Source organism: Anolis sagrei, chromosome 4 (assembly GCF_037176765.1).
Source record: "Anolis sagrei isolate rAnoSag1 chromosome 4, rAnoSag1.mat, whole genome shotgun sequence".
Classification (NCBI taxonomy): domain Eukaryota; kingdom Metazoa; phylum Chordata; class Lepidosauria; order Squamata; family Dactyloidae; genus Anolis; species Anolis sagrei.
This window is the reverse complement of record NC_090024.1, coordinates 187,437,037-187,464,431: the sequence shown is the minus strand read 5'-3', so window position 1 is coordinate 187,464,431 and position 27,395 is coordinate 187,437,037. Positions and strand designations below refer to the sequence as shown.

General features: G+C 39.9%; 1 protein-coding gene across 4 annotated transcripts in view; it reads left to right on the top strand.

Annotated features, from left to right (window-relative positions):
• BAK1 (BCL2 antagonist/killer 1) overlaps positions 1-26,223 on the top strand; it is a 40,457-nt gene extending 14,234 nt beyond the window's left edge. For all 4 annotated transcript variants that reach the window (XM_060773134.2, XM_067467986.1, XM_060773135.2 and 1 more), the window contains exons 2-6: positions 2,727-2,851; positions 14,545-14,680; positions 14,813-14,956; positions 17,985-18,165; positions 19,101-26,223. In XM_060773134.2, the coding sequence (XP_060629117.1) occupies positions 2,773-2,851; positions 14,545-14,680; positions 14,813-14,956; positions 17,985-18,165; positions 19,101-19,205 (645 nt within the window). In that variant the 5' untranslated portion in view covers positions 2,727-2,772 and the 3' untranslated portion in view covers positions 19,206-26,223. The remainder of the gene's footprint in view (positions 1-2,726; positions 2,852-14,544; positions 14,681-14,812; positions 14,957-17,984; positions 18,166-19,100) is intronic.
• The last annotated feature ends 1,172 nt before the right edge of the window (positions 26,224-27,395 follow it).

Genomic DNA, 27,395 nt, shown 5'->3' with positions numbered 1-27,395 from the left:
ACTTTCGGACAGGTAAGCTGGGCAGGAACCATTTAGGACTTTATAGGCTAAAGCCAGCACTTTTACAACTAAAGATGAATTTTATCTGATGCAAAAACTTATTGAGTATCAATTGGTTTGCAGACGATATCACTTCTGTTACTCTGTGTTTTTTGTCCTAACCACTATTGACAATTGTGGGCTCTTTGGGATGAATTTCACATTTTCCCAGCTACTAGACACCTCGTCACAGTTAACTGTTATTTATTATTTCCCTTTCCAAGTGGTTTTCATAATGTACCTTTTTGCTTTCACCAGAGAGATGATTCCTCTTTTTATAATCAAGTTTGTCTTAGAGATTGAAAGTCATCTGGTGATTTCAAAAACTTGAATCTTGTTGCTAAGTCTCAGTTACAGCTGACCTTTTGAATGGTGAATTGACATGCGGGCAAATTATACAGGTTCAATGGGTCTGCTCTAGTCGTGATTAGCAATAGGATTTTCAGGCAAAAAAAAATAGCACGCGTCTTTCTCAGCAGAACCAATTGTAGTGAAGTGTTTGGTACCACACTATGTTATATAGGCATATTTATGTTGAAAAGCAAAAAGAACGGGCCGAGAATTAACCCCTCTTCCTCTTCCCATCTACTCTTTGTGTGCCACAACCACCTTTTCTCTTTTAGTTTACAGTAGCCCTCCATATTAATGAAGTATTTATTCACAGATTGAAAACAGGGTTCCTTCTCTGATCCCTGAAAAATTGCAATGGCATTGCTTATCAAGCACACAATTTTTTGATTTGTTGTTGTTTTGTCTAGCCTTTGACAACAATAAGTATCTCTGAGACATGATGGCAAAAGTTTCATCTTGTTCATTGGAGTAGCTGAATCTGGGTTATTGAACTACAGATTCAAAAACTGAGGATGACTTTTCTAGGGCTGTCCATCAGAGCTTGGATGATTGTGCTTTTGCTAACTTGTCCATGTGGTATGTATGTAAAACAGTAAAGTCTTACTAGTGAATTCCCAAGGATTTCATAGTGACCTTAATAGATTAGAGAGCTGAGCCAAAACTAACAAAATTCCAACAGGGAGAAATGTAAGGTATCATACTTATGTAGATGAAATGGAATGCACATATACAAGATGGCTTGACAACAATGTCTATGAAAGTAGACCATAAGCTGATCATGACTCAACAGTGTGATAAAGCAGCCAATGTTATTCTAGTCTGGATCAGAGGGAGTATAGTGACTAGATAAGATTCGGAATAGTATCTTATCTATTCTGCTTTGGTCAGGACTCACCTGAAATCCTGTGTCCAGTTCTGGGCAATCACAATTCAAGTAGGATAATGATAAGCTGGAATGTGTCCAGAAGAAGGGTTAAAATGGTCAAAGGTCTGGAAGCTATGTCGTGGGACCCATGCTGAACGTCTCGGATACATATTTTAGTGCCTTTTTGGTGCATTTAGAACAGGCATGGGCAAACTTTGGCCCTCCAGGTGTTTTGGAGTTGTAGTCCAAAACACCTGGAGGACTGAAGTTTGCCCATATCTGATTTAGAAAAAGACTTTCTAAATCAGGTATTTTCCTTCAAAGAAAGAAATAAGACAACTGTATTTCATTACATTCAATAATATAATAACAACAATAATGACAACTTTATTTTTGTATCTTGCCATCATCTTCTCAAAGGGACTCGGGATGGCTTACATAGGGGCCAAGCCCAATCAAACAGAATTAAAATATACACAATAAAAATACATACACAACATCATAAAAATCATAAAGCATAAATCATCATACAGCAACCAGAAGCCGGGCTTAGTGGCTATTTCACTGGAGTATCATCGAGCATATTGGACACATCATATTATTGAGAAAGCAGAAATGCTGCATCACTCTATCAAGTACCATGTCAGACTACACAGAGAAGCATGTGGACAATTCCAACAGAAAGGAGGAAACCATGAAAATGAACAAAATCTGGATATCAGTATTTGAAAAACTCTAAAATCTTAACAGTAAATAAAGAACAACACACAAAATCAGGGGAATTCCAGACAAGAAACGATCAGGGCCAGCTAACACCTCCCAACAAGGTAGCAACCAGCCAGGCTTTGAATCTGCAAGGCCATTAAATGCCTATCAAGGTGGCCAATTGCAACAATGACACTTGCCTCAAGCAGACAAGTATTCTTTCTCCGACCCTGAACATGCCACAGATATATAAACCTCACTTTCCTAGTTTCTAACAACCTCTGAGGGTGCCTGCCATAGATGTAGGTGAAAAGAATGCTGCTGGAACATGGTCATACAGCCCAGAAAACTCACAGCAACCCGGCTTCACTGGTTAGTTTCAGTTTCTTTGAGAGAACATTGAATGTTTCCAATACAGTAGGAGTGTCCGAGTACTCAGTTTATGTTTTTTATAAGAGTGGAAGAAACCCCGGTGATGAGAGTAAATGAAAAGTTTAGATTAAGAGGTTATGTAACATGGGAATGATAAAAAAGAGGAGCCCGACTTTTTTTTCCTGGTGAAGCAGGCTGGGTACTAGCAGGAAAGGCTGGGTGTGCAAGTGAGTAAGGCAAAACAGAGTCCGGTTACTCAAAGAGGTGGAGCTAAATGACTCTTAAGGAAAGAGGAAGCAGCTGAGAGAAAGCAATGCCTTAGTTCGGAGGACGCTTTCTAGCTTATGCATTCAAACCCTTGAACTTGCAGTTACAGCCTGCCTCTCTTTTGCAGGTTTTTGCGGATTGGCACCCTTCTTCTCTCAAAGCTCCACTTCAGCATGGCCTCAGGAAATGGCAATGACCCAACAGACAGGAGAAGGACGGAGAGACGCAGATCATCCATGGAAACTGCATCAGGTGAACTGCTTGTGACAACCCTCATTCGTTTGTTTTAACTTTGCAATTAATTAATAAAAGAAATCATATTTTTGGGACTGATGGAACAGGTAGACCTGTTTGCTAGAGTGTGGCAAATGGCAGCCTTAACTTGCTAGCCATTCCTAACTACAGGATTTACTAGTGGAATGTTTAGATCATGATTTTGGCTGCAATTCTTTGCATGCTTATCTTGGAGCAAAACCCATTTCCCATAGCGGAGTTGAGCATTTAAGTAGACATGTATAGGATGGTGCTGTGAGTTTGCTTATTTTCCTGTTGTTGTGTCATTCATGTGTTTTTATTTTAAAGCAACTCCAAGTCTGAATATTACTAGATAAATGTTTATTTTGGTTTATTTATTGTCTGGGGACTCATGGAATAGTTAGTGTACTCTTATCTTGTAATTTTATTTTTGCTAATTATATTATATTATATACACACACACGGACACACTCATGTCCCTAGGATTTCTTGTGAATGATTTCTCATGAATGTTTTAGTCAATCCATTTCTGTCAGTCATTAGTCTTTGATGTATAGGTCATGTTGGAAAAATCCAGTCTTTTTCGGTCATACCATTGTGTACCAGAGATGAAAAAGTTACCATTATAAAGTAACCAGATACAGTTATCATGCCAAGGCTCCAAATGCCATTATAATTGTGGATTTTTTTAAAGAAAGGCACTGTTTACTTTCTCCTTTCTCAAAATAAATTATGTTTTGTCAACTGCTGTCAAGTTGACTAAGACTTACGGCGTCCCTATGAGTGAGACACCTCCAAGTCACCCTCTTCCTTAATTGACTCTCATATATGTAATAGGGTCTTCCTTTTTTTTCTACCACCCCCTACTGTGACACATACTGTTATCTTTATAGTACATTTCAAAGACACACTTTGAATGCTACAAGTTGTAAAGGTAAGGTAAAGGTAGTCCCCTGACATTAAGTCCAGTCATGTCTGACTCTGGGGTGTGGTGCTCATCTCCATTTCTAAGCCGAAGAGCCAGCGTTGTCCGTAGACACCTCCAAGGTCATGTGGCCAGCATGACTGCATGGAGCGCCGTTACCTTCCCGCCGGAGCGGTACCTATTGATCTACTCACATTTGCATGTTTTTGAACTGCTAGGTTGGCAGAAGCTAGGGCTGACAGTGGAAGCTCACGCCGCTCCCCGGAATCGAACCTGCGACCTTTCGATCAACAAGCTCAGCAGCTCAGTGCTTTAACCCACTGCGCCACCGGGGGCACCTGACAATACAAGTTGTAGGCCTTTGATATAAACACACTTTTCCTCTGTCTTACTTTGTTGTCACCTTAACACCAACAACAGAAAATGAGGCAGAAGCATAAGGTACAGGAGGAGCAAACACTTGGACCATGTAGTATTGTCCTTTTTCTCTTTCATGAGGCCACATCTCCATAACAACACCAGTAATAAAAATTACCACAAAGGGTTGAAGTTATTCCTGACATGTTGCAGTCATAATGTAATGCAGAGCTTCATAAACTTTTTCAACTTTCAACAACTTTGTTTCCCAAGACTCCAGGTATATAGGTATATAAAACAGGTATTCAAGTCAAACATTTTTTTGGAATATTGAATGATTAAATTCATGAATGCGGAGGACCAATTGTCCCATAGCAATAACAATTAATGCAAGCCCAAGTACATCAAAACCAAACTCATAAGTAAAAAACAAAACAAAAACAATGGCCCTCAGTATCTGCTGGGGTTTGGTTCCAGGACCCATAGTGGATACCCAAACCCATGGATTCTCAAATCCCATGATATACAGGGATGAATTAAACCTTGAGTTTCTGCCAGACCCAAGATTTGTATCCATCATTGTTCTAATGAAACTATTGAACTAGTTAACTATGCTGATGTTGTGTGACTTTCTGTGCAAGTCCCCCGATTCCAACCCATTTCTACATACCAGTTGTACCTAATGTTTTTGTTGTACTTACTATGCCCATGCTGTTTTCTGGGGAATGCTCATTCTTGGCCAAATGCTAGATGGATATTGTACTCAGGCCCCATCTGCACTGGCAGTGTTAATCAGTTTCAAACTGATATTGTAGAAGGTAGTTTTGCTGTGTAAATAATTACATAGGAAATTCTGGAATCGGTTTTGAGGCCAAGATGGTGATGTGCACTAAGGGCTCTTCTTTCATGTTCTTTTGGGAGTGTTCATTGTCTGGCTGCCACAGTTTGAAGCTAGCTTTAAACTGCATTATATAGTCTGTGTAGATGGCGTCTTAGGAAAAAATGAGATGTAGAACAGTGCTTGTAGCTTTCATTGATCTTGTCTATCCTGATATTGTAAGAACATGTCTTGCTCAGTTATACTTAAGGCGTGTTTAGACCTATCAAATCTGGCAGCTATACTCCACAGCAGTAAACCAAATGCCCATGACAGTCCACAAGCAGAATGTGAAAGTAGCAATCCTCTCCTGTTTTGTTTTCCCAGAACTATTAATCAGGATTAGATTCTGATATATAGCAGTCATGATTAATACTTATTGGCAGCTTTGTCTAACAGAATGATATAGTTAAAACAAGTTGGATTCAGACAGTTTATAATAATTGATATTATCTAAAATGTTTTAATGAATGAATGAATGAATGAGGCTTTATTTATAGCCCGTCCTATCTCCCTAATGGGTTTCAGGGCGGCTCACAACAAAATACACAGTGGCGAACATCCAATGCCAACAATAATATATAAACAGATCAAAAACAGATCAATAAATAACAAAACAACTCAAGTAAATCAAATATTGAACTATACAAATACATTGAATCCTTAAAATCTCTTTCAAACACCTCTAACTGCAAATTAATAGGGCAAATATTGGCAGCTAGGCAAGAGTGCATATAGGTGTACTTAATCCTCCTCCTCTCCATAGGCTAAATTGCATAGATGTGTCTTCAGTAGCTTTCTAAAGGAGAGGAGGGAGAAGGCCATTTTATTCCTTGGAGGGCATTCCAGAGGTAGGGAGCGGTCATGGAGAAGGCCCTCTCTCTCATTCCCACCAGCTACACTTGTGACGGGGGTGGGACTGAGAGGAGGGCCCCCTCAGCCGACCATAGCATAGTTGATTTGTAGGTTTAAAGGAGCCATGCTGATACATGATTATAAAGGTTGAATGTTCCTTATCCAAAATGCTTGGAACTAGATGTTTTGGGGATTTCAGATTTTGGAATACCTGTATTTGCATATAGGTATATAACCAATCTGTACTAGCAATGTGTAGCACACATGTTTCTTATATTAATTTTCTAAAGGGAAATTCCAAATTTGTCTGGTATTGTGGATCAACTTAGTATCATGAAAGCAACCCAAACAAAACAACATGAAAACTGGTGGCCATTTCTGATGAATATTTCCTCTGCTGTCCTAAACTGCCATAGCAGCCATTCTGCTCACCAAAACTCTCTTTGCAGTAGTTTCCATAGCTGCAACTATAGCCTCTTTAGCCTACACTTGGCCATCTTATCTCTCATCATATCATGTGGTGTGTTTGAGTTTGCCAGAATCGCCTTTTTTTTTTTTTGCATATTTCACATTGCACTAGATCAACAAGGTAGAGATTTTGCAGTGTTGTCATCCGAAAAACGTTAAAACAGCATTGCTAGGTGTCAGTTATCTGCAATGTACAAGTTTTTTTAAAAAAAACAGTTAATTTTTTTTAAAAAATATATCCTAATAAAATCTATTGCACTTTGTGTTAGATTTCCTCTATGCTGTGCACTATTTTGTGGTCAAAACAGGATGCAAAGAAGCATGAATAATCGGATGTGTAGCAGCCTTCCTCCACCTCACAGATAGGAAGGTAGCAAGGGACCACATAGAGATATTGATGTCATGAGAAGCTGTGATGAAAGGACTTGGTGTAGACAAGCAGAGACAGTTCACTGTTGAGGAGCCAGAGGAGGCAACAGACTGCCCAGGACCAAAGAAAGGTGCAAACAAATAAACAGTGATAGAAATCTTTGAACTTCTCCTCATAGAAAGCATTCTTTATCATACAAGCTTTGAAATGAAGGGAGGTATCAGTAGAATGTCCTTTATCCAAAATGCTTGGGAAGTTTTCCAGATTTGGATTTTTTGTTTTGTTTTAGGGATATCTGTATTTGCATATATATAGTGAATGAGGAGTGGTAGGAAAGGGGCTAGCTATACACCCAGCTCGGGCTGAGTTTTTCTAGGTGGGGCATTGATTGGCCAGACATCCAAAGCTTTCTGGCACTCCCTGAACCCACAGAAGTCAGATGCATTTGGACTTTTCTCTCCCCAGTGCCTTTTTCTATATGGGTTATGTGTAAACCAAGCCACATAACCCCAAGTCCTCTCCCACCTTCCCCTGTCAAATTTCTGACAGTGGTGGAATGAGGGCTCTTTGAGAAAAACTCAATGGGCACTGGATGTGTAACTGCCCCACACTTGCCAGTTACTAGTGTAACTGGCAAGTGTGGGGTTTATTAGGAATTATGATTTGGTTTATAGAGATCTCCAAAATCTAAATTACTTCTTGCCATAGGAATGAGCCTCCACTATGCCAGGATGTGGGGATATCCATTCAACAAGGGCAGAATTTTCTGCTTTAACTGTAGCCTGTCTTGTTGGATTCTCTGCTTGACTGCTGAATGTCCTTTCAGTAAAGAAGAGGTATATCTGAATAGAAATTGTGTTCATCATGGTCTCCCCAAGACAAGGGATGAATGCACTTTAATTTCCATAACATTTATAATACACTCACCCCAGAGACCAAAATTGTCTGGCCTAATAAAGGAAGACAGTGCACCACAACATAATATAATTGTGATGTGACATTGCAGTCTTTTATTTCTTTGGAATATGTCACCAAAATGCTCTGCCTTTCCATTGTAAATACATTTGAAAATGAAAGTACTTGAAACATAATATTCAAACATTATATAATTATATAATATAACATCTTACATTTTTATATAATTATTTTGAAATTAGTTGTTATTTTTGTTGATTAGCCACAATTGTAGATATTTTAGAGGTTACCTTAACAAGTTGATCAATTGTCCAATTTTTCGAGATTGCTTTTTGCCAGATTTTTGGTTAAGAACATGGACTTCTCTTTGTTTATTTTGAATTCTGCCACATTCCCATACTTATTAATAGTTTCCTTCAAGCTTTGAATGCTTTTTAATGGGTCTTCTATAATGCATACTGTATCATCAGTATGATGGACCCTTCCACACAGCTATATAACCCAGAATATCAAGCAGAAAATTTCACAATATCTGCTTTGAACTGGGTTATCTGAGTCCACATTGCCATATATTCCAGTTCAAAGCAGATTAAGTTGGGATTTTATTCAGCTGTATGGAAGGGTCATTTTATTTTCATCCCTTTAATACAGCCATCTTCCCTAATTCTAATATGAATATTTCTAGCATCCACATGAAAGCAAAGGTGATGAAGGCTTGATTTAACTATTATAATAGCAACCAATTAGTATGTACACTTTCCCCCTCTTCAGTAAATTTATGATTGTCTTGCACCTTTTTGGATCTTAATATAATTTGATATTTAGCCAAATATCTTTAATTGGTTCATGGGTGGGAAAGGAATTGCATAGTTGTATTATGTGTGGTTGATTATCTGTAAATGTTTTTTCTTTCTTATATTCTGTATGCCATTAATTCACTTAATAAAAACTTTTTTTATAAAATTAAAAAAATACATCAAGACTTTTCTTAAAGGGTTCCCCTTTGAATTAGAGCAGTCCCAGAACCGTAAATCAGTGTCACTCGGTGTCTCTCTCAGACTTTCAGTTACCCCTCTGCTCCCTTAATAGATTTCAGATATAATAATAGAAACATAGAGTTGAAAAGGGCCGTGTGACAGATCTCATTTCCAGGCTGGCCCCGCAGTTCGAATCCATGGGCTCCACTGGACATGGCACAGTGGGTTAAACCCTTGTGCTGGCAGGACTGCTGATGGACAGGTCAGCAATTCAAATCCAGTGAGAGCGGATTGTGCTCCCTCTGTCAGCTCCAGCTCCCCATGCAGGGACATGAGAGAAGCCTCCCACAAGGATGGTAAAACATCAAACATCCAGGCATCCTCTGCACAACATCCTTGCAGATAGCCTATTCTCTCACACCAGATTTTCAAGTCACTCCTGACACACAAAAACTGGAAGTTGACCATAGAATTGTCCTGGAGGACCTAGGGATTTATACATAGAACATATTAGTCAAATCTGCAAAAGTTCAACCTGCAAGTCTGGAGAGCCAATGATATATAACATTGTATTCATTGTGCTGCATGCATGTGTGTGTGCACAGACAGAAGGTATTTATTGTTTTGAGATTTCCTAAAGTCCTCCAGATTTTCCTGAAATCAGTACAGAAATTTCAAGGATGATTTACTTAACATTGTTGTTTGTATGTTATTTCTAATTCATAAGTCTGACCCTGTTTTTCTGTGGCTACACTCTGATGTTGTTTAGCCCCATGTGTCCCAGTTTTCATCTTTGGAATGCGGGAGGATATGTGCTTCAGGGGAAAGAGGGAGGGGAAGCAAACAAAGGAAAGGAATCCCTGCTGCAAAATGGGACCCATAGAAGGAGCAAGGGTTGCCAAAACCCTCTGCAAGCTAGATGGGGAGCACTTGTGGGTCACATCCCCCCCCCCCCCCAAGGCTGGAATCTCATCCCCACCAAAGCAATAGATCAGGAAAATAAGTGGCAAGCCATTGATTTTTTTAAAGAAATGTATTAGCTATTTCTGATGCACACTTCCATGGAAGTGAATCCCACCATATTCATGAGGCTTACTCTAGGGAATGTGCACCAGATTGCTGTTGGTTTTAGCCTTGCATGTGGTGAAGGTAGATTTGGAGACCTTGTTTGCATAAATCAGTGAGAATATATTTTCATGATTGCAGCATGGTTTTTGTAGTGCTCTTCCTCCAGGAGACTCAAGGTCAGTCAAGGAACTCCCACGCACAGTATCTTGATAACAGCCCTGTGAAGCAGGTTAGGCTGAGAGGGAACAAGTGGTTGAAGGTCACAAAGGAAGATTCGTGGTTCAGCTAGGGCTTATTCCTAGGTGACTCATTCCAACACTGTTTGCTGCCTTTCACTTTCATGTGAATTACTATTCTGCAACTGGAAAGGATGCTCCTTCTTATTCTTATTTGTTTACATAGTGCAACAAAGTGAATCAGGGAAGTCTGTCACTATGTTGCTATAAACAGAGCTTGAGAAAGTTGCCCCTTGGGCTACCATTCCTAGAAACTCCGGAAAGCACAATTAGTTTCTGAAGCTCTCAAAGCTGAAGTTGTTAGAAGTGCCTTCAAAGTGTTGGTTTTGATATGAGATGAGATGGAGAACAATTGTTTCTCTGACAGACTTCTTGACTGAAATAAAGGCTGCTGCTGCTGCTGTTGTTGTTGTTGTTGTGTGCCTTCAAGTTATTTCTGGCTTATGATCACCCTAACGTGAGCCTATTGGTTTTTTGATAGAAATATATCAAAGGGACTGAGAAGGTACGATTTACCTCAGTCCACCCAGTAGGTTTCCTTGGCCGAGCAAGGTATCAAGCCCTCATCTCCCGATGTCCTAGTCCAACATTCAAACCACAGCATCACCCTGGCTCTCTAATTTAGTGCGATAAATCTGAACTGGTCAAAGCTATATGTGTATGTTTGTGTGTTGGAGAAGTAAAGATTGAGGAAGTTGAAAGAGAAAAAGAAATCCCTGTCCGGCAGTGTCCCCCACTGACTCAGCTTTTATGAGTCCTTTGGCACAAGCAGCCTTGTTTATTCTAGCCTTCTCTTCTGCAGTATTGGAGCAAAGTAATTGTCTGGTGGTAAGTCCAGATTTCTGTTGAAGCACCTAAAAACAGCTGGTTGGTGGGGCCTGGACCAGCAGGAACAAGTTCCAGATCAGAAAGGTTTAAGGCCCTGCTGGACTCCCAGCAGATCTAACCAGCATGGTCAGTAGTCGGGGATGATGTGAGGTATAGTTTATCAACATCTGAAAGGCCACAGGTTTCCCATTACAAAGATTGGTAGACTAGCTGAGTTCTTTCTCTTTCTCCTTCTCCTTCCTCTTCGTGGTCTGGCACGCAATGCTCACTCTTCCCTGGAACAGATCCAGGTTTTTGTACACCACAAACAATTGAATACATACCAACACTCACTTATAATCTGCTTGGGGGGATGTTTTCCCTTACCTTTTGTCTCAAGAACAAATTAGAGTTGAAGCATTCACTCACATGGATTCAAACGGAATACTTAGGGACTGCTACCAATCACCTTCTGTGACATCTCTCAAACTAATGTAAATCAAACCTCCATGCCTCCTTTTACAAACTTGTCTCAAATGGTGGTCCCAGGATCACTGAAGACTAAATGCCTCAAATGGTGCAGAATTGTTTCACAAATACACAGTAGCACAAGGATGGGACAGTTGTAGTCATTGATCTAGATTTCTGTTAGTGTGTGGTCTGTTATTCTGTCTGTCTTCTTCAGAACTCAGAGACATTTTCACTACAGACCTCAGGTAACTTACATATTACTAAATCCTGAATGCCACACCTTGTTTTGAGGTGTCTGTTGCATTATTTGATGCTAATAATAGTCTTAGTTTATCAATTCAAGATAACAGACTCTCTCCTTCCCTTTTGTACCTTTGTATATCATTCAGGATAGTATTCTTTTGTCTGCTGCCCCTCATGTTTGCTAAAACAAAAAGCAAAGAAATCTCTGCCTGGGATGAGTCAAATGGGGAAATGTTAAGACAACAGGGGTTTTTTTGCCAAACCAAAAGAAATTATACAACTATTGAATTTCAAGTGAAGGTGTGGCAAGCCAATTAATATTGGATTGAAATATCTCAAAACTCAGAAATGACCCAAACTTTGCTGTTATTCATGAGTCAGTTTTTTCCTTTGATTCTTTTTATATGTCTAGCAGTGTACCAGTTTTCAGTGATAAATCATTTTTCACCAGGTGCAGAGGAAGAGCATAATGACGACACAGAAACCTCAAATAAAAACTAGTTCTCTGATTTAAAAATATATACAGCTCTACTCATTTCAGATGCGGTGAAATACTGCTAGATTTGAATGATGTGGAGAGTAGAGAAGAATTTTTACACGGATCTGTCTTAGCCATATAGTTCTGACATTTATATTCTACCTGTATTATAAAAAACAAAGAGACAATGTAAGGCCGTAGCCTGCAGAACCTAGCAACGTTCGTGGCTTTGTTGTTTTGGAATTACCAGAATTCTCAAGCTGGTCTTGGATTCTGTAATCTAAAAGTAACTGTTCCAGATTCTCCAAACCAAGCAACTTAGTTGCAGATTAAAAGAGAAAGTTAGCACTTTTAGTTTTGCTCCCCAGAGACTTAGAAGCCCATGCTCGATTCGGTGTCAGGTCCTGGGCCACAAGACTTGGGAAAAAAATTGACTACTAAAATTCCCCAGTGAATATATCCAGCAGCCATGTGTTGGTAGGTATATTACTCGGAATCTAATCAAGATTCTCTACTAGATATTACAATAGTGATTGCTCATGTGTTTGTTTAATCAGAGCAGCAAATGAGGAGTCAATTGGTACAAAGAGTGGCAGGAAGAGGAGCTTCTTTTGTTCTTTGAACTACAAGTTGCAATTATCCAGGTAGCCAAAGGAAGCCCCCAGTTATCTGATGGGTTAGGCACCAGAGCACTGTCAGAAAGTGAAATCTGTTGAAAATTGGAACCTAGGTTATTTTCATTTCTAAAAACATAAATAACACACCAGGTATCACTGTTGAATACATCTTAAAGCTAAAATAACATTTTCATACATTAAAAAGTCATTCAAGGAGGAACCTGCTTTTTCTATAGGAAGCCTTGGAACCATGCACGTGCATATAAGCAGTCCCAAGCAAGCCTCATAGGCCAGAAGAAACGGGTGAAAGAGAACACCCCTTGCCGAATTAATAGAATTTGTGTGTAATTTGTAAGCATTAAAAGAGAAACACGTCAGAAAGTGAGGCATCAAAAACAGAAGAAGACTTCTTGGTCTCCACCAAGCTCAGTAACTCCCCTTTGCAGTGACTTTTGACAACTGGCACCTTCATCCAGACATATCCTTGCTCGCAGTCTGTAAACAAGAAAACAAAATCTCCCCAACTGCTTTTACTACCATTTTTGCTTCTTTTTCTGGTCACCAGCAAGGTACCTCTGAGCATAATCAGCTATTACTACTAAAATTTTGTCCCAGTTTTGTTTATCCAATTGCAAAGAGGAAGAATTCAGTGTGTATCATTTTCCTTGGGTTCATTAGAACTGATACTTTCTGAAAAAGCCAAGTAAGATGTATAGAATTTCTGCTGGATGCAAAAAACGGGCTTTGCATTGTCCAAAATGGCTTTTTTATATTTCTGGAGGATATTTTTCCTTTGCACAAATAACATTATTGCTAACTTTGTGACAATAGTTTTCAGTCTTTTATATTTTATGTCTCCCTTGTCAAAGAATCTGAGTTATACCATCATAGAAACAAAAGGATCCCTTTTCCGATGATGAACGTAATGAGTTTACAGACATTCTGTTATTATATATATTGTTTGCAGTAGGATTTAGGGGTATAAAATTGCAGTAATATTGTTAAGAATAAAAACAAACAAAATTACCCCATTTGTAGTGGGAAATTGTAATATGAGTTATGTATTCAATTTTACAATTTATGTTGAGCATATCTTTTATTGCTACAGGAACTGTAAAGTGCAGAGAACCTACATTAACTATTGTTGTGTTATTACTGGAAATTATGTTTATGCTAGGACTAAAATACCTGTATCCCGAGTAGACCATTTATGTATTCATATTTTAGTTTAGTTTATTTCAAAATATTCAAAAATGTATGCAAAGTACAAACATATGCCACTGTTTAAGAAGTTCATCAGTATCCTTGGATGTTTCTGTTGTTGTCTGTGTTTTTTTTAGTGCTTAGAGTTTGGGAGAAAATTGTGCTGTTCTTTTACGTTCATTTTATTACATTGTATAAGAGTTATTTTGTGTTGGCCCTAATCTTCTTCCACCCCAATTACCTCCTTGAGATGCCTTTTTCTTCCGTTCATCTTTATGCTGATAGAGTAAAACATCAACACTACATTCCAATTTAATTATGATATTTACTTTTGCCAGTTTGCCCCAAGGTGTCTTACAAATATTGATAAAAATTGAAATAACAATTAAGGCAACAAACGAAACCAGTAAAGCTGCAAACTAAACAACAGAAAGACAATTATTGCTTTGGGCCTCAAAAGGCTTTTGCCTGGCATCTTGAAGATAACTAAGGACTATGTACAAAGCTATGTACAAAGATCTTTTGTCCAGTAGCTGCCTGCCTGACCTTAAAACTGGGGAAACTCAGACCAGTCTGAAATAGATCTGTGCTGATGGTTTAGTTCATGTGAATCAAGGCTGCTCTTTGGAATGTAGTGTTCCAGGTGTTGTTGGACTGTAGCTTCCAGCATTTTTCACCACCGTTGGTGCTGGCTAGGGCTGGTAGGATCTGCTGTCCAACAAAGCTTAGCAACATCTGGCGACTGCATAGATATTCTACGACTGGGTGCCCCTTATGGATAGTTGCCTGATTTCTGATGGTCTCTGTTGTGTTCCTTTTGCAGAAGACCAGGTGGCTCAGGAGACGGAGGAGGTGTTCCAGAGCTATGCTTTCTACCGGTATCAACAGGAGCGGGAGCAGACTGAGGGGGATGTGCCACATGACCCAGAAATAGCTGAGGTCCCACATGAGCCAAATAGGTAGAGTCTCATAGGAGTTAACCTTGTGTCCTCCCCAGATCCAAGTCAGGGTTGTGTGCCTGGCTTGCCTTCACACCTGTTATCTTACATTTTTATATATATATTTTCTCTCTCTCTGTCTCTCTCTGCCAGCACAAATTGCCTGGTGGGCAGGCGCCTGGCCACTATTGGTGATGACATCAATGCCCGCTATGACAAGGAGTTCTCGGAAATGTTGAAGTCACTCCAGCCAACAAAGGACAACGCCTATGAGTACTTTATTAGAATAGCCAGCAGGTAGGTCAAGACACCCAGCCTCCTCTTTCATACCTCAAAATGTATGTAAGAGCCTGGATAATCCTTCTTGCAGGACTTACTTTTGGGCATAGCCTTCAGTGGGAAACTGTGGCCCTGTCAATGTTGTTGGTCTACAACTCTAATTTCTCTTGACCACTCGCCATGAACAAAGCCGATGGAACTTGAATATGCAAGTAATCTATGTCGTTGTGGTCCATATTATCCTTGCTTTCAAATATTGCATGTATTTTTTCGGTGAATCATTCATCACTGCAAAGTATTTTATTTAAAGCTGTGAACCGAAGCTGCAGATTTCTAATTTTTCCTTAGTAAAATTAGACTTAGTAAGCCCTGTTTTTCTTCAACTATATCCTGTGAGAAATTTTGCCTAATGTTGGCCACTACCCTGGTTAAGTCCTATATGTTGTTGTTCTGGTCTATATTATCCTTGCTTTCAAAATATTGTATGTATTTTTGGAAGTTTAAAGGACATCACAGTAGGCCTTCCACTTCTTCAGGAGTTACGAGGGACACAGAACCAATAGAATAGAATAGAAATACCTCAAGCGGAGGGGAGTATTTTTTTTAATCTGAGAAAACACCTCTCTAGGAATCTCTAGGTCTTCCAGGGCAACTGTGGTCAACTTTTTCAAGGTAATCTGTTAAAAGTTGACTCTAGCATTGTGCTGGGGAGAGGAGGGGGGTAGGGATTCCTAGATATAACCTACTAATCAAATAAACTACTTGGCAAAAGTTACATCCCCAAATGTGGAGGGCCCACTTTAAAGTGATGGCATTAATTAAATGAATGAGGGCAGTAATTTGGGGAGGCCTGAGTCTTTTTTCCACTGTGGCAATTGGAAGGGGGATTTTGCACATTTGGTATCTCTCATGCTTTACCTTTCTACCAAAGATCCCGCACCACATGTTCATCCTTATGTCAGTGTACACAGATCCACTCCTTGCTCCCTGTTAATGTTGTTTAACTATTTCTTCTGTCCTCTTTTTCTGCTCTCCCCTCCTTGGGAAGCCAAATGGCATTGTTCTCGCTTCTGTACCACCAGTACAATGTGGTGGTCAGTGTACTGCAATCAGGTAAATTCAGCTACAGTACTTATACTTCCTCTTTTTCCTCCTTTTCAATGTGGTAATACATGTCAGTTAACAGTATTCCAAGGTTAGATAACGCAATGGTTTGCATACCACTGGTCTTATCCTGTTATCCTGTTAAAATGCTAACTTTTGGCTATTGGTTAAAAGGAACCAGCCAGAATCTCTTGAGACTCTGGCTACCCCGTTCTGGCCATGCCCAGAGTGAAGTATAATTCTGTGGATTAATGCCACCTCAGAGAAAAATAACAAAACTCTGTCATCTCACATTCAAAAATGTTTATCCAGAAAAGAATTCATTTGAAAATTCAAAATCCAGAGCAGGCATAGTGTGCTTTGTGCTTATGTAAAACGTATCTTCCCAAAGTGTCTTATTTTGCTTTGTCTCAAAAACAATAGCAAGATGTTAGCAGGTGTTGCTAGCTCCTTAAACAACTGTCTGTAGTAGTTCTGCTTTCATCCTGATTTTCTAGCTCCCCCTTCCCTTTGGCTAGCATTTAACATGAAACCACAACCTTGTCAGGTTTCTTAATGAGTTATTCTATAAGTTAGAGTTACATCAGAGATAAAGGACACATAGGGTTCCAACTAGAGGTGGGAATTGCCACAATATGCCAGTTTAGTGCTTGTCTTTCAACAGGCAAGTACTCACTCCTTGGAGCAAATGAGAATGTAATGTGATATATATAATGCATATGTATCAGGCATGGGCAAACTTTTTGATGCATTGTGTTTTAAAATTTGACAGCTGGGCTGGGCCAGTGGCGGATGGAGAGTGTTTGTGTAAACTATTTTTTTTTAAATGAGCAAATTCCTATGCACACTGTATATATATCATTTGTAGAGCAACTAAGAGAAAAGAACAATATAAAATTTGAAATGAAAAACAATTTTAACCAATTTTAACCAACAGTAGTTCAGTGGAAGACCCCAGGGGCCATCCAGTCTCATCCCCTTTTGCCATTTAGGAAAAACACAATCAGAGCACCCGCACAGATTCCCGTCCAGCCTTTGTAATAATAATAACAATAGTAATAGGAGCAACCCCAGGGGCCATCCAGTCCAAACCCCTCTGCCATGCAGCGAAACACAATCTAAATAGCCCCTGAGTGGTGGGAGAGAAATAGAGTTTTGGAAGCAAGCAAGGCAAGGAAAAAAGCCTTTTGAGGGTGAGGGGAAAAGGCTTTTGGGGGTGAGCGAAGTGGGGGAGGGGAAGGATCAGGAAAGAATAGGAGGAAAAGCTTGGAGGAGGATGAGGGAACTGTCGAGCCCCTCAGTATTCTCCCCAGAGCACACTTTGAGAACCGCTGGTCTAAACCAAGTTGGTAGTTCCTGCTTCCCTCAGGGGCTGTACCAAGAATCACGGACCCCTGGGAGGAAAGAGTCACAATTTGTCATGAAGACAGACTCCACTAACTTTCCAAACCCACAAGCCAGCAGCGTGGTAAGTTGTGCAGCTCCCCTTAGGCTGCAACTGATGGTTGCCTGTTTTTAAGTCTTTCTGAGATGTACTTCTGCTGCACTTCCAGGCCAGGCTGAAGTCCAACTGGCAGAGAAGATGCTGTGCTTGAGAAGCCTTTGCTGTCCAGGAAGGGGAAGTTTTAACTTTAGTAATATAACTTGACTGGGAAATGTCTAAATTTTAGTCAGGGTATGCATTCACCTGATAGTACAATATTAGACTAGGTGAAAAGGTATCATGGCATCTTTCTCCTACTTTGCTGGGAGTAGGCCCCTTGAGTGGCAGCTTCGGGGTCTTGGCTCCCCTTCATTCACCTACTACTGGCTACTTCCAGGTCCAGCTATTTAGTGCTACCCATTGCAGCATGTGACTGGGCTGCATCCCAGTAGGGGGCAGCAAAGGGCCAGCTAGAAAAGTAGCCCTTTCTTTAATAAAAACATATCCTCTCTTTCACAGTTTGTTTGAAAGTGGCATAAACTGGGGCCGTGTGATCGCACTGTTGGGCTTCGGCTACAGGATGGCAATCCATGTATACCAGCATGGGATAACCGGATTCCTGAGGAGAATTGCACGCTACATGGCTGATTTTGTTCTCCGCAACCGCATCGCCCGGTGGATTGCTCAGCAGGGCGGATGGGTAAGTGGACCTGAGAGCCAAATGAATGTCCTGTGTGGGACTTCCACCACTGCCACCTGAGATACTCCTGATTTCTTTTGACCAATGTTGTAGAGGATGAGGAACATGAGGAAACACAACCTCAGAACAGAGGTGGTGGGAAGATGATATCACCCACCTTGTTGAATTTTTGGTGTTTGATTAGGCTGGACAGTGTTCAGTGATTTACCTTGTTTTGAAAATGTTTTATTTATTGTGCCAAGTTCTGAGATTTTTGGATATAGGATGATCCCATGATGAATGGATTGTATCCTTGAAGTGATTGGCTTGACTTTGAAGGAGCTGGGGGTGGCTACAGCCAACAGGGAGCTCTGGCGTGGGCTGGTCCATGAAGTCATGAAGAGTCAGAAGCGACTGAACAAATAAACAACATCACCATCACAATCCAAATAGTGTGGTGACGATGGATGGTCACCTGAGGGCCCTTCCACATAGCCATATAACCCAGAATATCAAGGCAGAAAATCCCACAATATCAGTTTTGAACTGGGTTGTCTGAGTCCACACTGCCATATATTCCAGTTCAAAGCAGAAAATGTGGGGTTTTATTCAGCTGTGTGGAAGAAGCCAGTTTTATAGTCCACCAGATGTTACTAAGTGGAACTTGGATTAAAGATGTGGCAATCCCTAGGACACTAGTATATAGCTCAGAAAGAAGCTCTCTTGCATTTCTTGAAAACTTCAACCATGTGGATTCTTCATTTTCTAATAATGATATGTTGACATATAGCATTTGTGCAACAGGCTAATATAAACAATCAGAATGAGCCTCATTGTTGGTTACACAGGCTGGAGAATTCTCAAAATTACAGTCCAAAACATAATGTAGCAAGACTCACATTTTTAAAGAAAACCACGAGAAGTTTTTGGTTGACTGTGCTTGCTTTCTTCCCTAGGTGGCAGCATTGGACTTAAGCAACGTGTACTTGAAGTATGTGCTGATAATGGCGGCTGTGATCTTGCTAGGCCAGTTTGTGGTGCGGCGCTTCTTCAACCCATGACAGGAAAGGAGAGGTTGCTGGCCCCAGTTGCCGGCCAGCCATAGACTCACTGCTCTGCGGTGATCATTTTGAAGAGAGGAGGAATCCAAAAACAACCAAAGGAAGCCAGATGTGCTTTACCAGCTTCTGCTCCAGAATTGTCACCAGTTTATTAACCATCCACATGGAGACTATAAAAAAAAGCAAATCCAGAGCATAGTATTTTGCAAAAGGGGTGGAAGTGAGCATAGGAAAGGATGTAATCACTTTGAGAGGTTTCAGGGGCCAGTGTTGTGAGAAGGCAAAAGGGATACATTTTCCTCCACAAACTTCCTTAAGCAGAATGAATTTTCTCCCCAAACTTACAACATTCTCAGGGCCAGTTGAACCCTCACCCCTCTGAAAAGCAGGTGCATGAGCCCCACGTAATGTGGCTGCTTGCTCCCCCTGAATGTGTTGAGATCAATCTTTTAACACCACTAGCTTTTCTATCACTGAAATAATTATGTGGCTTTTAATTGTGTAAACCTATCTGTAGATTTATCTGAAGATCATGTGTGTACTTAGCACCATCTTGAAAGGGTGTGGGGAAAACCTGTAGCCCATAGTCTTCATCCTTCCTGCAGGGAGTTGGACTCCAACTGCAGGGGGCTTTGTACCACCACAGTCCCAGCTAAACCGAATGAAATAAATCCCCTCTATAATCTCCAATCAGATATGATGGAGAGAATTCAATTCGCACCCTCAACTGATAATTGACTTCCAGCCATCTCTGGAAGTGCTTGCTGAAAGTCCTGTTGCTGTCTCTGGTCCAAAGATGGCCAGTGGGGAGAAGAACACATAATCTCTAATTCTGCTTCTATCAGACCTTTCAAATGCAAGGAAGCCAAAACTGGACCCTCAGCCAAACTTGCAAGCAGTACCTGAGTCTTAATTAGGACTTGGACAGTTCTGGCTGAGAGCACTACGAAGTCTTCACCATTTCCTCATGCAAAGAGGGAACGAGTAGAGTGAACTGGAATCTTAGCCAAAGTAGAAGTTTGAAAAGTTTTCACCCAATTGTGCCAAGGCATAGCCACTAAGTACCACTGGGTGGGTTTCTGGACCACACCAGGAAGTCGTTCCATAACCCTGCTCTGAGATCTGTGTATATGCCAGAAGAGTGTGTACCTAATGCATTTTCAGGAATGGGATGGATTTTTGCAATAATGTTACATATGAACTTCTCTTTCATCCACCTAATGACTTCATGAGGCAGATGTAGAGCACTGTGTAGCTCTATTGCCTCACTTGTTTTCAGCTACTTGGCAACGATCCCTCTGTCATTATGGCGAGAAAGCTCATTTCAGAAGGGTCCAGATATGGCTTGCTTCTCTCCCAACTGAATTCAAAAGAAATTCCTCCCTTCCCTATTACTGTCCCACTTAAAAAAACAGGCTTTTTTAGGAGGAATTGGAGAGAGAGTTGATGTTTTTGAAATAGTGAAAGGAAGTTAAGCTCTTTGGGGAGAGAGTCCAGATTCCATCATATTCTTTGGCTATCTGACAATCACTAGCCAAAAGCTAAATGTGCTTTACACATTAAAATCAAAAAGTGAGTTCCTACTAATAAATGAATCAAAATGTCTACTGAGAAACATAGATCTGAAATGACCAGGCAGCATGTCCAGCAGGAACATTGACTTTCTCTCAGCTGAAATTGATGGGCTGCAGATACATTGTCTGGATCATGCTGCTCTGGAGTTCTTCCAAACATTTCAGAGGAAATACGTACAGTAACCCAAGCATTTCAAGCTGGCAGGTTTGTAAAGCTGGAGTGTCTCTTTCAAATCAGGGTTTTCTTTAAAGTCTACTCTGACTTGAAACAAAATAACCATATTCCTTCCTCAACATTTCCTTTATGCATAATCTTTTTTTTGCTGTTAGATTTCACTTAGTTGAAATCTGGGCTAAAATTACTATTGACTTCAGTGAAGCCAAGATTTAGAACACACAACTGAGTTCTTTTTCCTCGCTTTACAGAGCTTTGTCAATACACCTGCTTGATCATTTCTTCTTAACTTCTTCTTTTACCCAAAGCTCTTTAAATTGAAGACTTAAAAACTAAGCTTTTATATTCTTTACATTTTATTTTTTAAAGTCACTCCATAGTCAGAAGCTTCTGAATGCACATGGCAACAATATTTGTTTTTCTTAAAATATTAATTTGGCAAACAAAATTGTCATGTGTTTCTCATTTGTATTTCATGCCATTTTTATGCAAGATTACTTTTGAATTAAATCCCATTTCATTTCCAGGAGGCATCCATGCATTACTTTCAAATTTCAGATTTTATTTTTCGGTTTTAGTAGGTGCCAGTAAATCCCAGGACTTAAAGCAATTGTTTGTTGTTCTTGCATAACAAGAGTTTTTTTTAATAAAAAAACCCCTCATATTGTGATTCTAACATAAAGAGGGACATAATTCTTTAGACCTTTCAATGTAATTTAGTCTTTCATTTAATCCACGACTGATACTGACTGCCATTTTCATTGTCTTAAAGACTTAAAATTATGTTCTGTGACCTGTCTATGCACATAGTCTTAGTAAATCTCATTGAACTCAGTGGCCTTGTTTTTGTCTGTACAATCTTTGCATAGGTTCATCTCTATGGTATTCTACTAATTTGGGGCAAAAATAGCTGCAACTTTTATAAAGTCGCACAGTCTTGGAGAAGGCAAATGTTGTGATGGTTTTCTGATGAGCGTAGGGCTTTTCTGCTGATGGCATGAGTTTCAGAGCTTCTTTTGTAGCCTCTTTCTGCTTTCTTGATCCAGAGTGTAAGCTAGGAATGTCCCCCAGAAGCTTGGGGTGCAAGGTTTTTCCCATTTCCCCCATGTCTCTTCTCTCTATCTCTCAGCTGTCCCTTCCTGCACCTCCACGCCCAGCCTGTGTTTGCCCTCAAAACTCTCAAGTTGGTTTGAGAGGGAGAAAAAAGCTCACACTGCTCACATTGAAAATGGTACAAACTAGCAGAAAATGGCAGTGGGGATGAGAGCACCAGAAGAGAACTACTTTCTAATTTCTCTATGTGCTGTTTAACACTTGCACTGGAGGCTCTCCGGTATGAATAAACAATTTATCATGGGTGGGAATGTTGCTAGCCATGATGGTTCTGGTACTTTAAATCAGCAGTTATGAAATTATGGGCTTCCAAACATTTTGGACTTCAGCTCCCAGAAGTTTTAGCCACGATTGCCAGTGTTTAGGTATTATAGGAGTTGTCAAGTCCAAATAATATAGAAAGCTATAGATGGGGAACCACTGCTCTAGAAGATTTTTTAAATATGTTAAGCAACATTGCACCACAGTCATTTATTGCTTTGTAACAGGCAAGGCGCAATGTAGGCCATGCTTAAACTCATGTAAGTACAGAGTGCAGAAAGCCACTTTCCTAAAATTCACCAGAACAAATCAGCTACCTTAGGCGGCTGATTTTGGATGTAATGGAAAGACAGCAAGTTGTTCAGTTTATCAGATGCAATTAATTTATTTTATTTTACTTCCTGGGAGGAAGAGACACGCTTGTGTGATTTTCTGCCTTGAATATCAAAATAATTTGACTGCATGTTAACTTCATCGAGCCATTTGTTTTTCCACTTCTATCAGCAAAATGAGTGTGCAAAAATGTATTAAGCAATGGGCTGGGAATGATGGGAATTGTCAACTGCCATCAAGTCAACTTTGACATGATTATTATGAAGAAGGGATCTCCATGTCATCGTATCATCAACTCAGGTCTTGTAAACTCAGGGCTGTGGCTTCCTTCATTGAATCTATCCATCAGGAATGCAGCTTTACTCTTCTCTTATTGCCTTCTTTCTTCCCAAGCATGATTTTTAGTAAGTCCTGTCTTTTCATGATATGGCTAAAGTTACTATGGCCCCGGTTTATTCCCCTTGACTTCTAAGAAGAGTTCAGGCTTCTTGACAGCAGATAGTATCTTTTTACGTTACTCTCTGATAATGTTCCTGTATTCAGTCTAAAGTTCTTCTGGCTTCCAGTCAAATAGTATTAATAGTGCAAATCTATTTTTGTACATTATCTTTAAATTCTATAGGGATGATTTTCAGATTTTATTTTGGTGCTGTGATTGGTTTATTGTTCTGTAACATTACTCTGACTAATATTATGAGTTTATGATCTGTGCCACAATCCATTCCTGGTCTTGTTTTTGAAGAGACAATGGAGCTTCTTCATCTTTTGCTTCAATTATGTCATTTATTTGATCAATCAGCTGTTCTGCTATTACATTGTTGATCCTACACAAAATCTTCCAACATTGATTCTGCTGTGTTTCCCGCTTTTCCATTCCATTTTCTTGTGATTTTTTTCCACTTCTTTTATAGTTGGAGCATAAATTTAGATTATGGTTATAGTAATATCACTAAAGTCTTATAGATATTATTCAATTAGACTTTTTTTATCCTTTGACTGCTTTTGCATTCTTCATTATTAATGCCACTCCATTCTTATTAGGTTTTCATTTCCTCAATTAAACTCTATGTAATGTGATTCGAAATGTCCCATTCCTGTCTCCTTCAACTCGCTCAATACAAGTATAGCAATGTTTATGTATTCCATTTCTTGTCTTACTATTTCTAGGTTCCCCTGATTCATGCTTTTCTCATTTCATGCTCCTATAAGATGTGTAGTGCAACTTCAGACTTTCCTTTCATGACCATCAAGTTGAACATCCTTCCACCTTGAGTTCATTTGCATCATTAATCTCTGTGCAACTCATAGTTGGCCTATAGTGTATGCCAGTAATTCATTGAGTACCTTCTGGTTTTTGAGTTTCACTTTCTGGCATTATCTCTTATTTCATTCTGAATTGTCTCATCATAGGATTTTCATAATAAAATATATTCAAAAGGAGATTTATTCTGCCTCCTGTGCAGTAATAATGACAATTGTTTGCACAAGGACAACTTGTCTGCTGTTAATTCTGCAAATCAGAATATATATGCTTATATTCTGTTTATAAGACTTTGGCACCTACAAAACATTGTACAGTTTGCTGAGAACTTCCTCCTTTAAAATTAGGCTCCATTCCACTTCCAATATGCCATCTGGCATTTTCTGTGCACTTGCAGCCTTGACTTCACAGTCTCCTCCAACTTAACACCTACCAGATTTGTTGGATGGTAAATTGTGTTGAACTATGGATAGCAGTAGTACCGGGGGAGAGGGGGGGAGAGGTGAAAGTGGTGAAAGATCTCACAGATACAAAAGCAGTGGCACAACTGCTAACACTTGTTTCTCATCCTTTCTCTTTCCCTTCAGAAAAAAAGTCAAGATAGCGGAGTTTTTCCATCTTGCTCCTGCTGCTCATTAGCAATATACAAATTTAGGAATGGTCACACTGCCCTTTTCTGGCTTGATCCTTGCCAACATGCTGGTTTGAAAAATTCCATCACCAGAGCTTGAAAATGTTACCCTTTGCGGGGTGAACAACAACTTCAATAATATTTCCAGAGTGTGATTCAGGGAGCTGTAGTCCAAGTAGTATCTTACTCTAGCTCTGCTTTTATTCTTTGGCATATGAAGAGTTTTTAAAAAGGAAAGACTGCATGGCAGAGGTTGAACTGGTTGATCGGTGTGGTCTCTTCCAACTCTATGATTCTTTGATTCTGTGTTTTTGGATGCAGATTAGCACAATTCGATATTTCCCTAGCTATCAGAAACTTACCATTCTTTCTCTCCCTCACCCCTATTTTAAATGCATTATTTTGCTTGCCATCACCAAACCTTACCATGAAGGGGATCGTTAAGCCCTCCATCTGAGCTATAAGAGCCATTGTCACACCAAAACATTACACACACACTCCTAATGAGCTTGGGGCCTCGTATCCACAAAAGATAGATGCAGGGCTGCTTCAGATGAGCACTTCCTAGCAGTCGGTACCACATGAGCCATGCCGGGGAATCCTTTTTAAAATGACATACATACTTGAAGCCATTATGTAGCTGTGAATTGATTTCCTTCTCTTTTTTTTTTTTTTTTTTTTTTTGCATTATATTTATTTGCCTCACTTTGTACACAGCTTTCAACCACCCCTTGCCCTCAGGGATTCAAAGGGAACAAAGCCAGCACTCCAAAATCAAGGTGGGAGACATCTTCAGATGCTCTTGAATTGCACCTCCCATCTATAATTTTACTCACAGGTTGGGAGTTGTGGCCCAGCAACATCTGGAAGCCACACATTCCCCATATTTGATCAAGAGGTACTTGGTACATCTAAAGAACAGGCAGAATCCTTGTTCGTTCATTATCTTCCCTGCCTAATTCCAAGCTAGGCGCTAGAAATGTGAATAATGTCAAGTTATTTTTATGCAGAGAAAAAGGCTGTTACCTTGAAATCACTTAGTTTGGATTGATGGCATTTAGATACATGTGGCTTGGGCTTTGGAGAACTGGCATCTTTGAACGCATGTCCTATACAGAGGGAGGACAGGGTCAGCTTTGGTCTCCCCTTGTTTTGTAGTTTGCAAGACAGCTGTCTGCAATGTTCAATGTAATATATACATCCAGCCATGATTTTTCTTCTGGTCTCAAAAAAGAACAAGGAGGAAGGCAGGGGAGATTTCTTTGGGACTAAGGATACATAAGGCAATGCAATCTCTTATCAAGAAAATAAAAGAAATATATTCCATTCTACCTCCATCAGAGAAGACAAGAAGAGATCTTGGGGTGGTGGAGATAGTGGTGCTCCTGCCCCAAGGATATGCAGCAAATGTGCCTCTTTGCTCACATATCCCAAATGAGTTTGAGGGGTGAGATGGTTTCACTTCATGGCATATCCACGGGGAATGCACTGGCTTGTTTACTGGAAAGCTGCTTCTTTTATGTACTTTTTAAAAATCCTAAAATTGTTAAGTGCCTCATTTACTATTGCACACTATTGGCACTAAAATTTAAATACTTAAATGTTGAAAATGTTAAGCAGCTGTAATATATATGTGCAGTATGTATTTCTGAATAAAAGTTATATGCAAATATGAGTGGTGTTATATTTGTCCTGTTCAACCTGCAGACACGAAAGCCAGATTACTTTCAGGTTTCTTTTACTAAGAATTGTCATGAATGAAGAGAAGGGGATTGTGTTTCATTCTTTCTGGTTTAACAGTAGAGGTGCTCTCGCCAAGCCTTAACTTTACCCTTTCACCATCCCCGTTTACTGAGTTTATCATTCCAGACAAATGTCATGAGGAGTATGTTAAAATGCATGCAAGTATACAGTGTGCATGATCCTGCATCATCAGGCGTAACTTCCAATGACAGAGCTCTGTCATTATAGTTACATCTGACAATGGCCTAACCCAAACATGGCAACATGCTGACCAAAGGTTATCCAATATTAATGTCCTGAGAAATGATATCTGAAGTTCTGTCATAGTCACAACTTGAAGAGATCCCTAAATAATTTGGAACAGGAAGGAAAAAAGTAAACTACAGCTAACTGTTTCTAAAATTGCCTCACCCATAGGTTCCCATTGTGTATATATGTGAGCAGCATACAGAGGGCATCCCTTCTGTTGCGTCAGCTCCACTGGCTGCCAGTCTGCTACTGAGCATAATTCAAAGTACTGGCTTTAACTTATAGAGCCCTAAACAGTTCCGGCCCAGCTTACCTGTTCGAATGTGTCTCCCCCTATGAACCATCTTGGAGATTAAGATAATCTGGAAGGCCCTACTTTTCAGTCCTGCCTTCCTCACAGGCACAACTGGTGTGGACAAAAGACAGGGCCTTCTCAGTGGCGGCCCCTTGGCTGTGGAACTCCCTCCCCAGCGACATTAGACCCCTCCCTCCTGGCCTTCAGAAGGAAAGTAAAAACATGGCTTTGGAATCAAGCATTCGGAGAATAACTGCAGTACAGTAGATGAACTGATGGATACAGATTATGTGCAATGATTACTGGAAAGGCCCTTAATTATGATGATGGTTGGTGTGGTTTTAATAGTGACTGTAATGTTTTAATATGGTTTAATTTTAAGTTTAATGTTTATTTTAATTAGATGTTATTTCAAGGCATTGAATGCTTGCCTATATGTAAAGCAACCTTTGGGATTGAGGGCGGGATATAAATATAGTAAATACATAAATAAATAATCATTGTTCTCCCTAGCTTCCTTCCAACTCATTATATGGAGGGAAAGTGCTGAGAGAG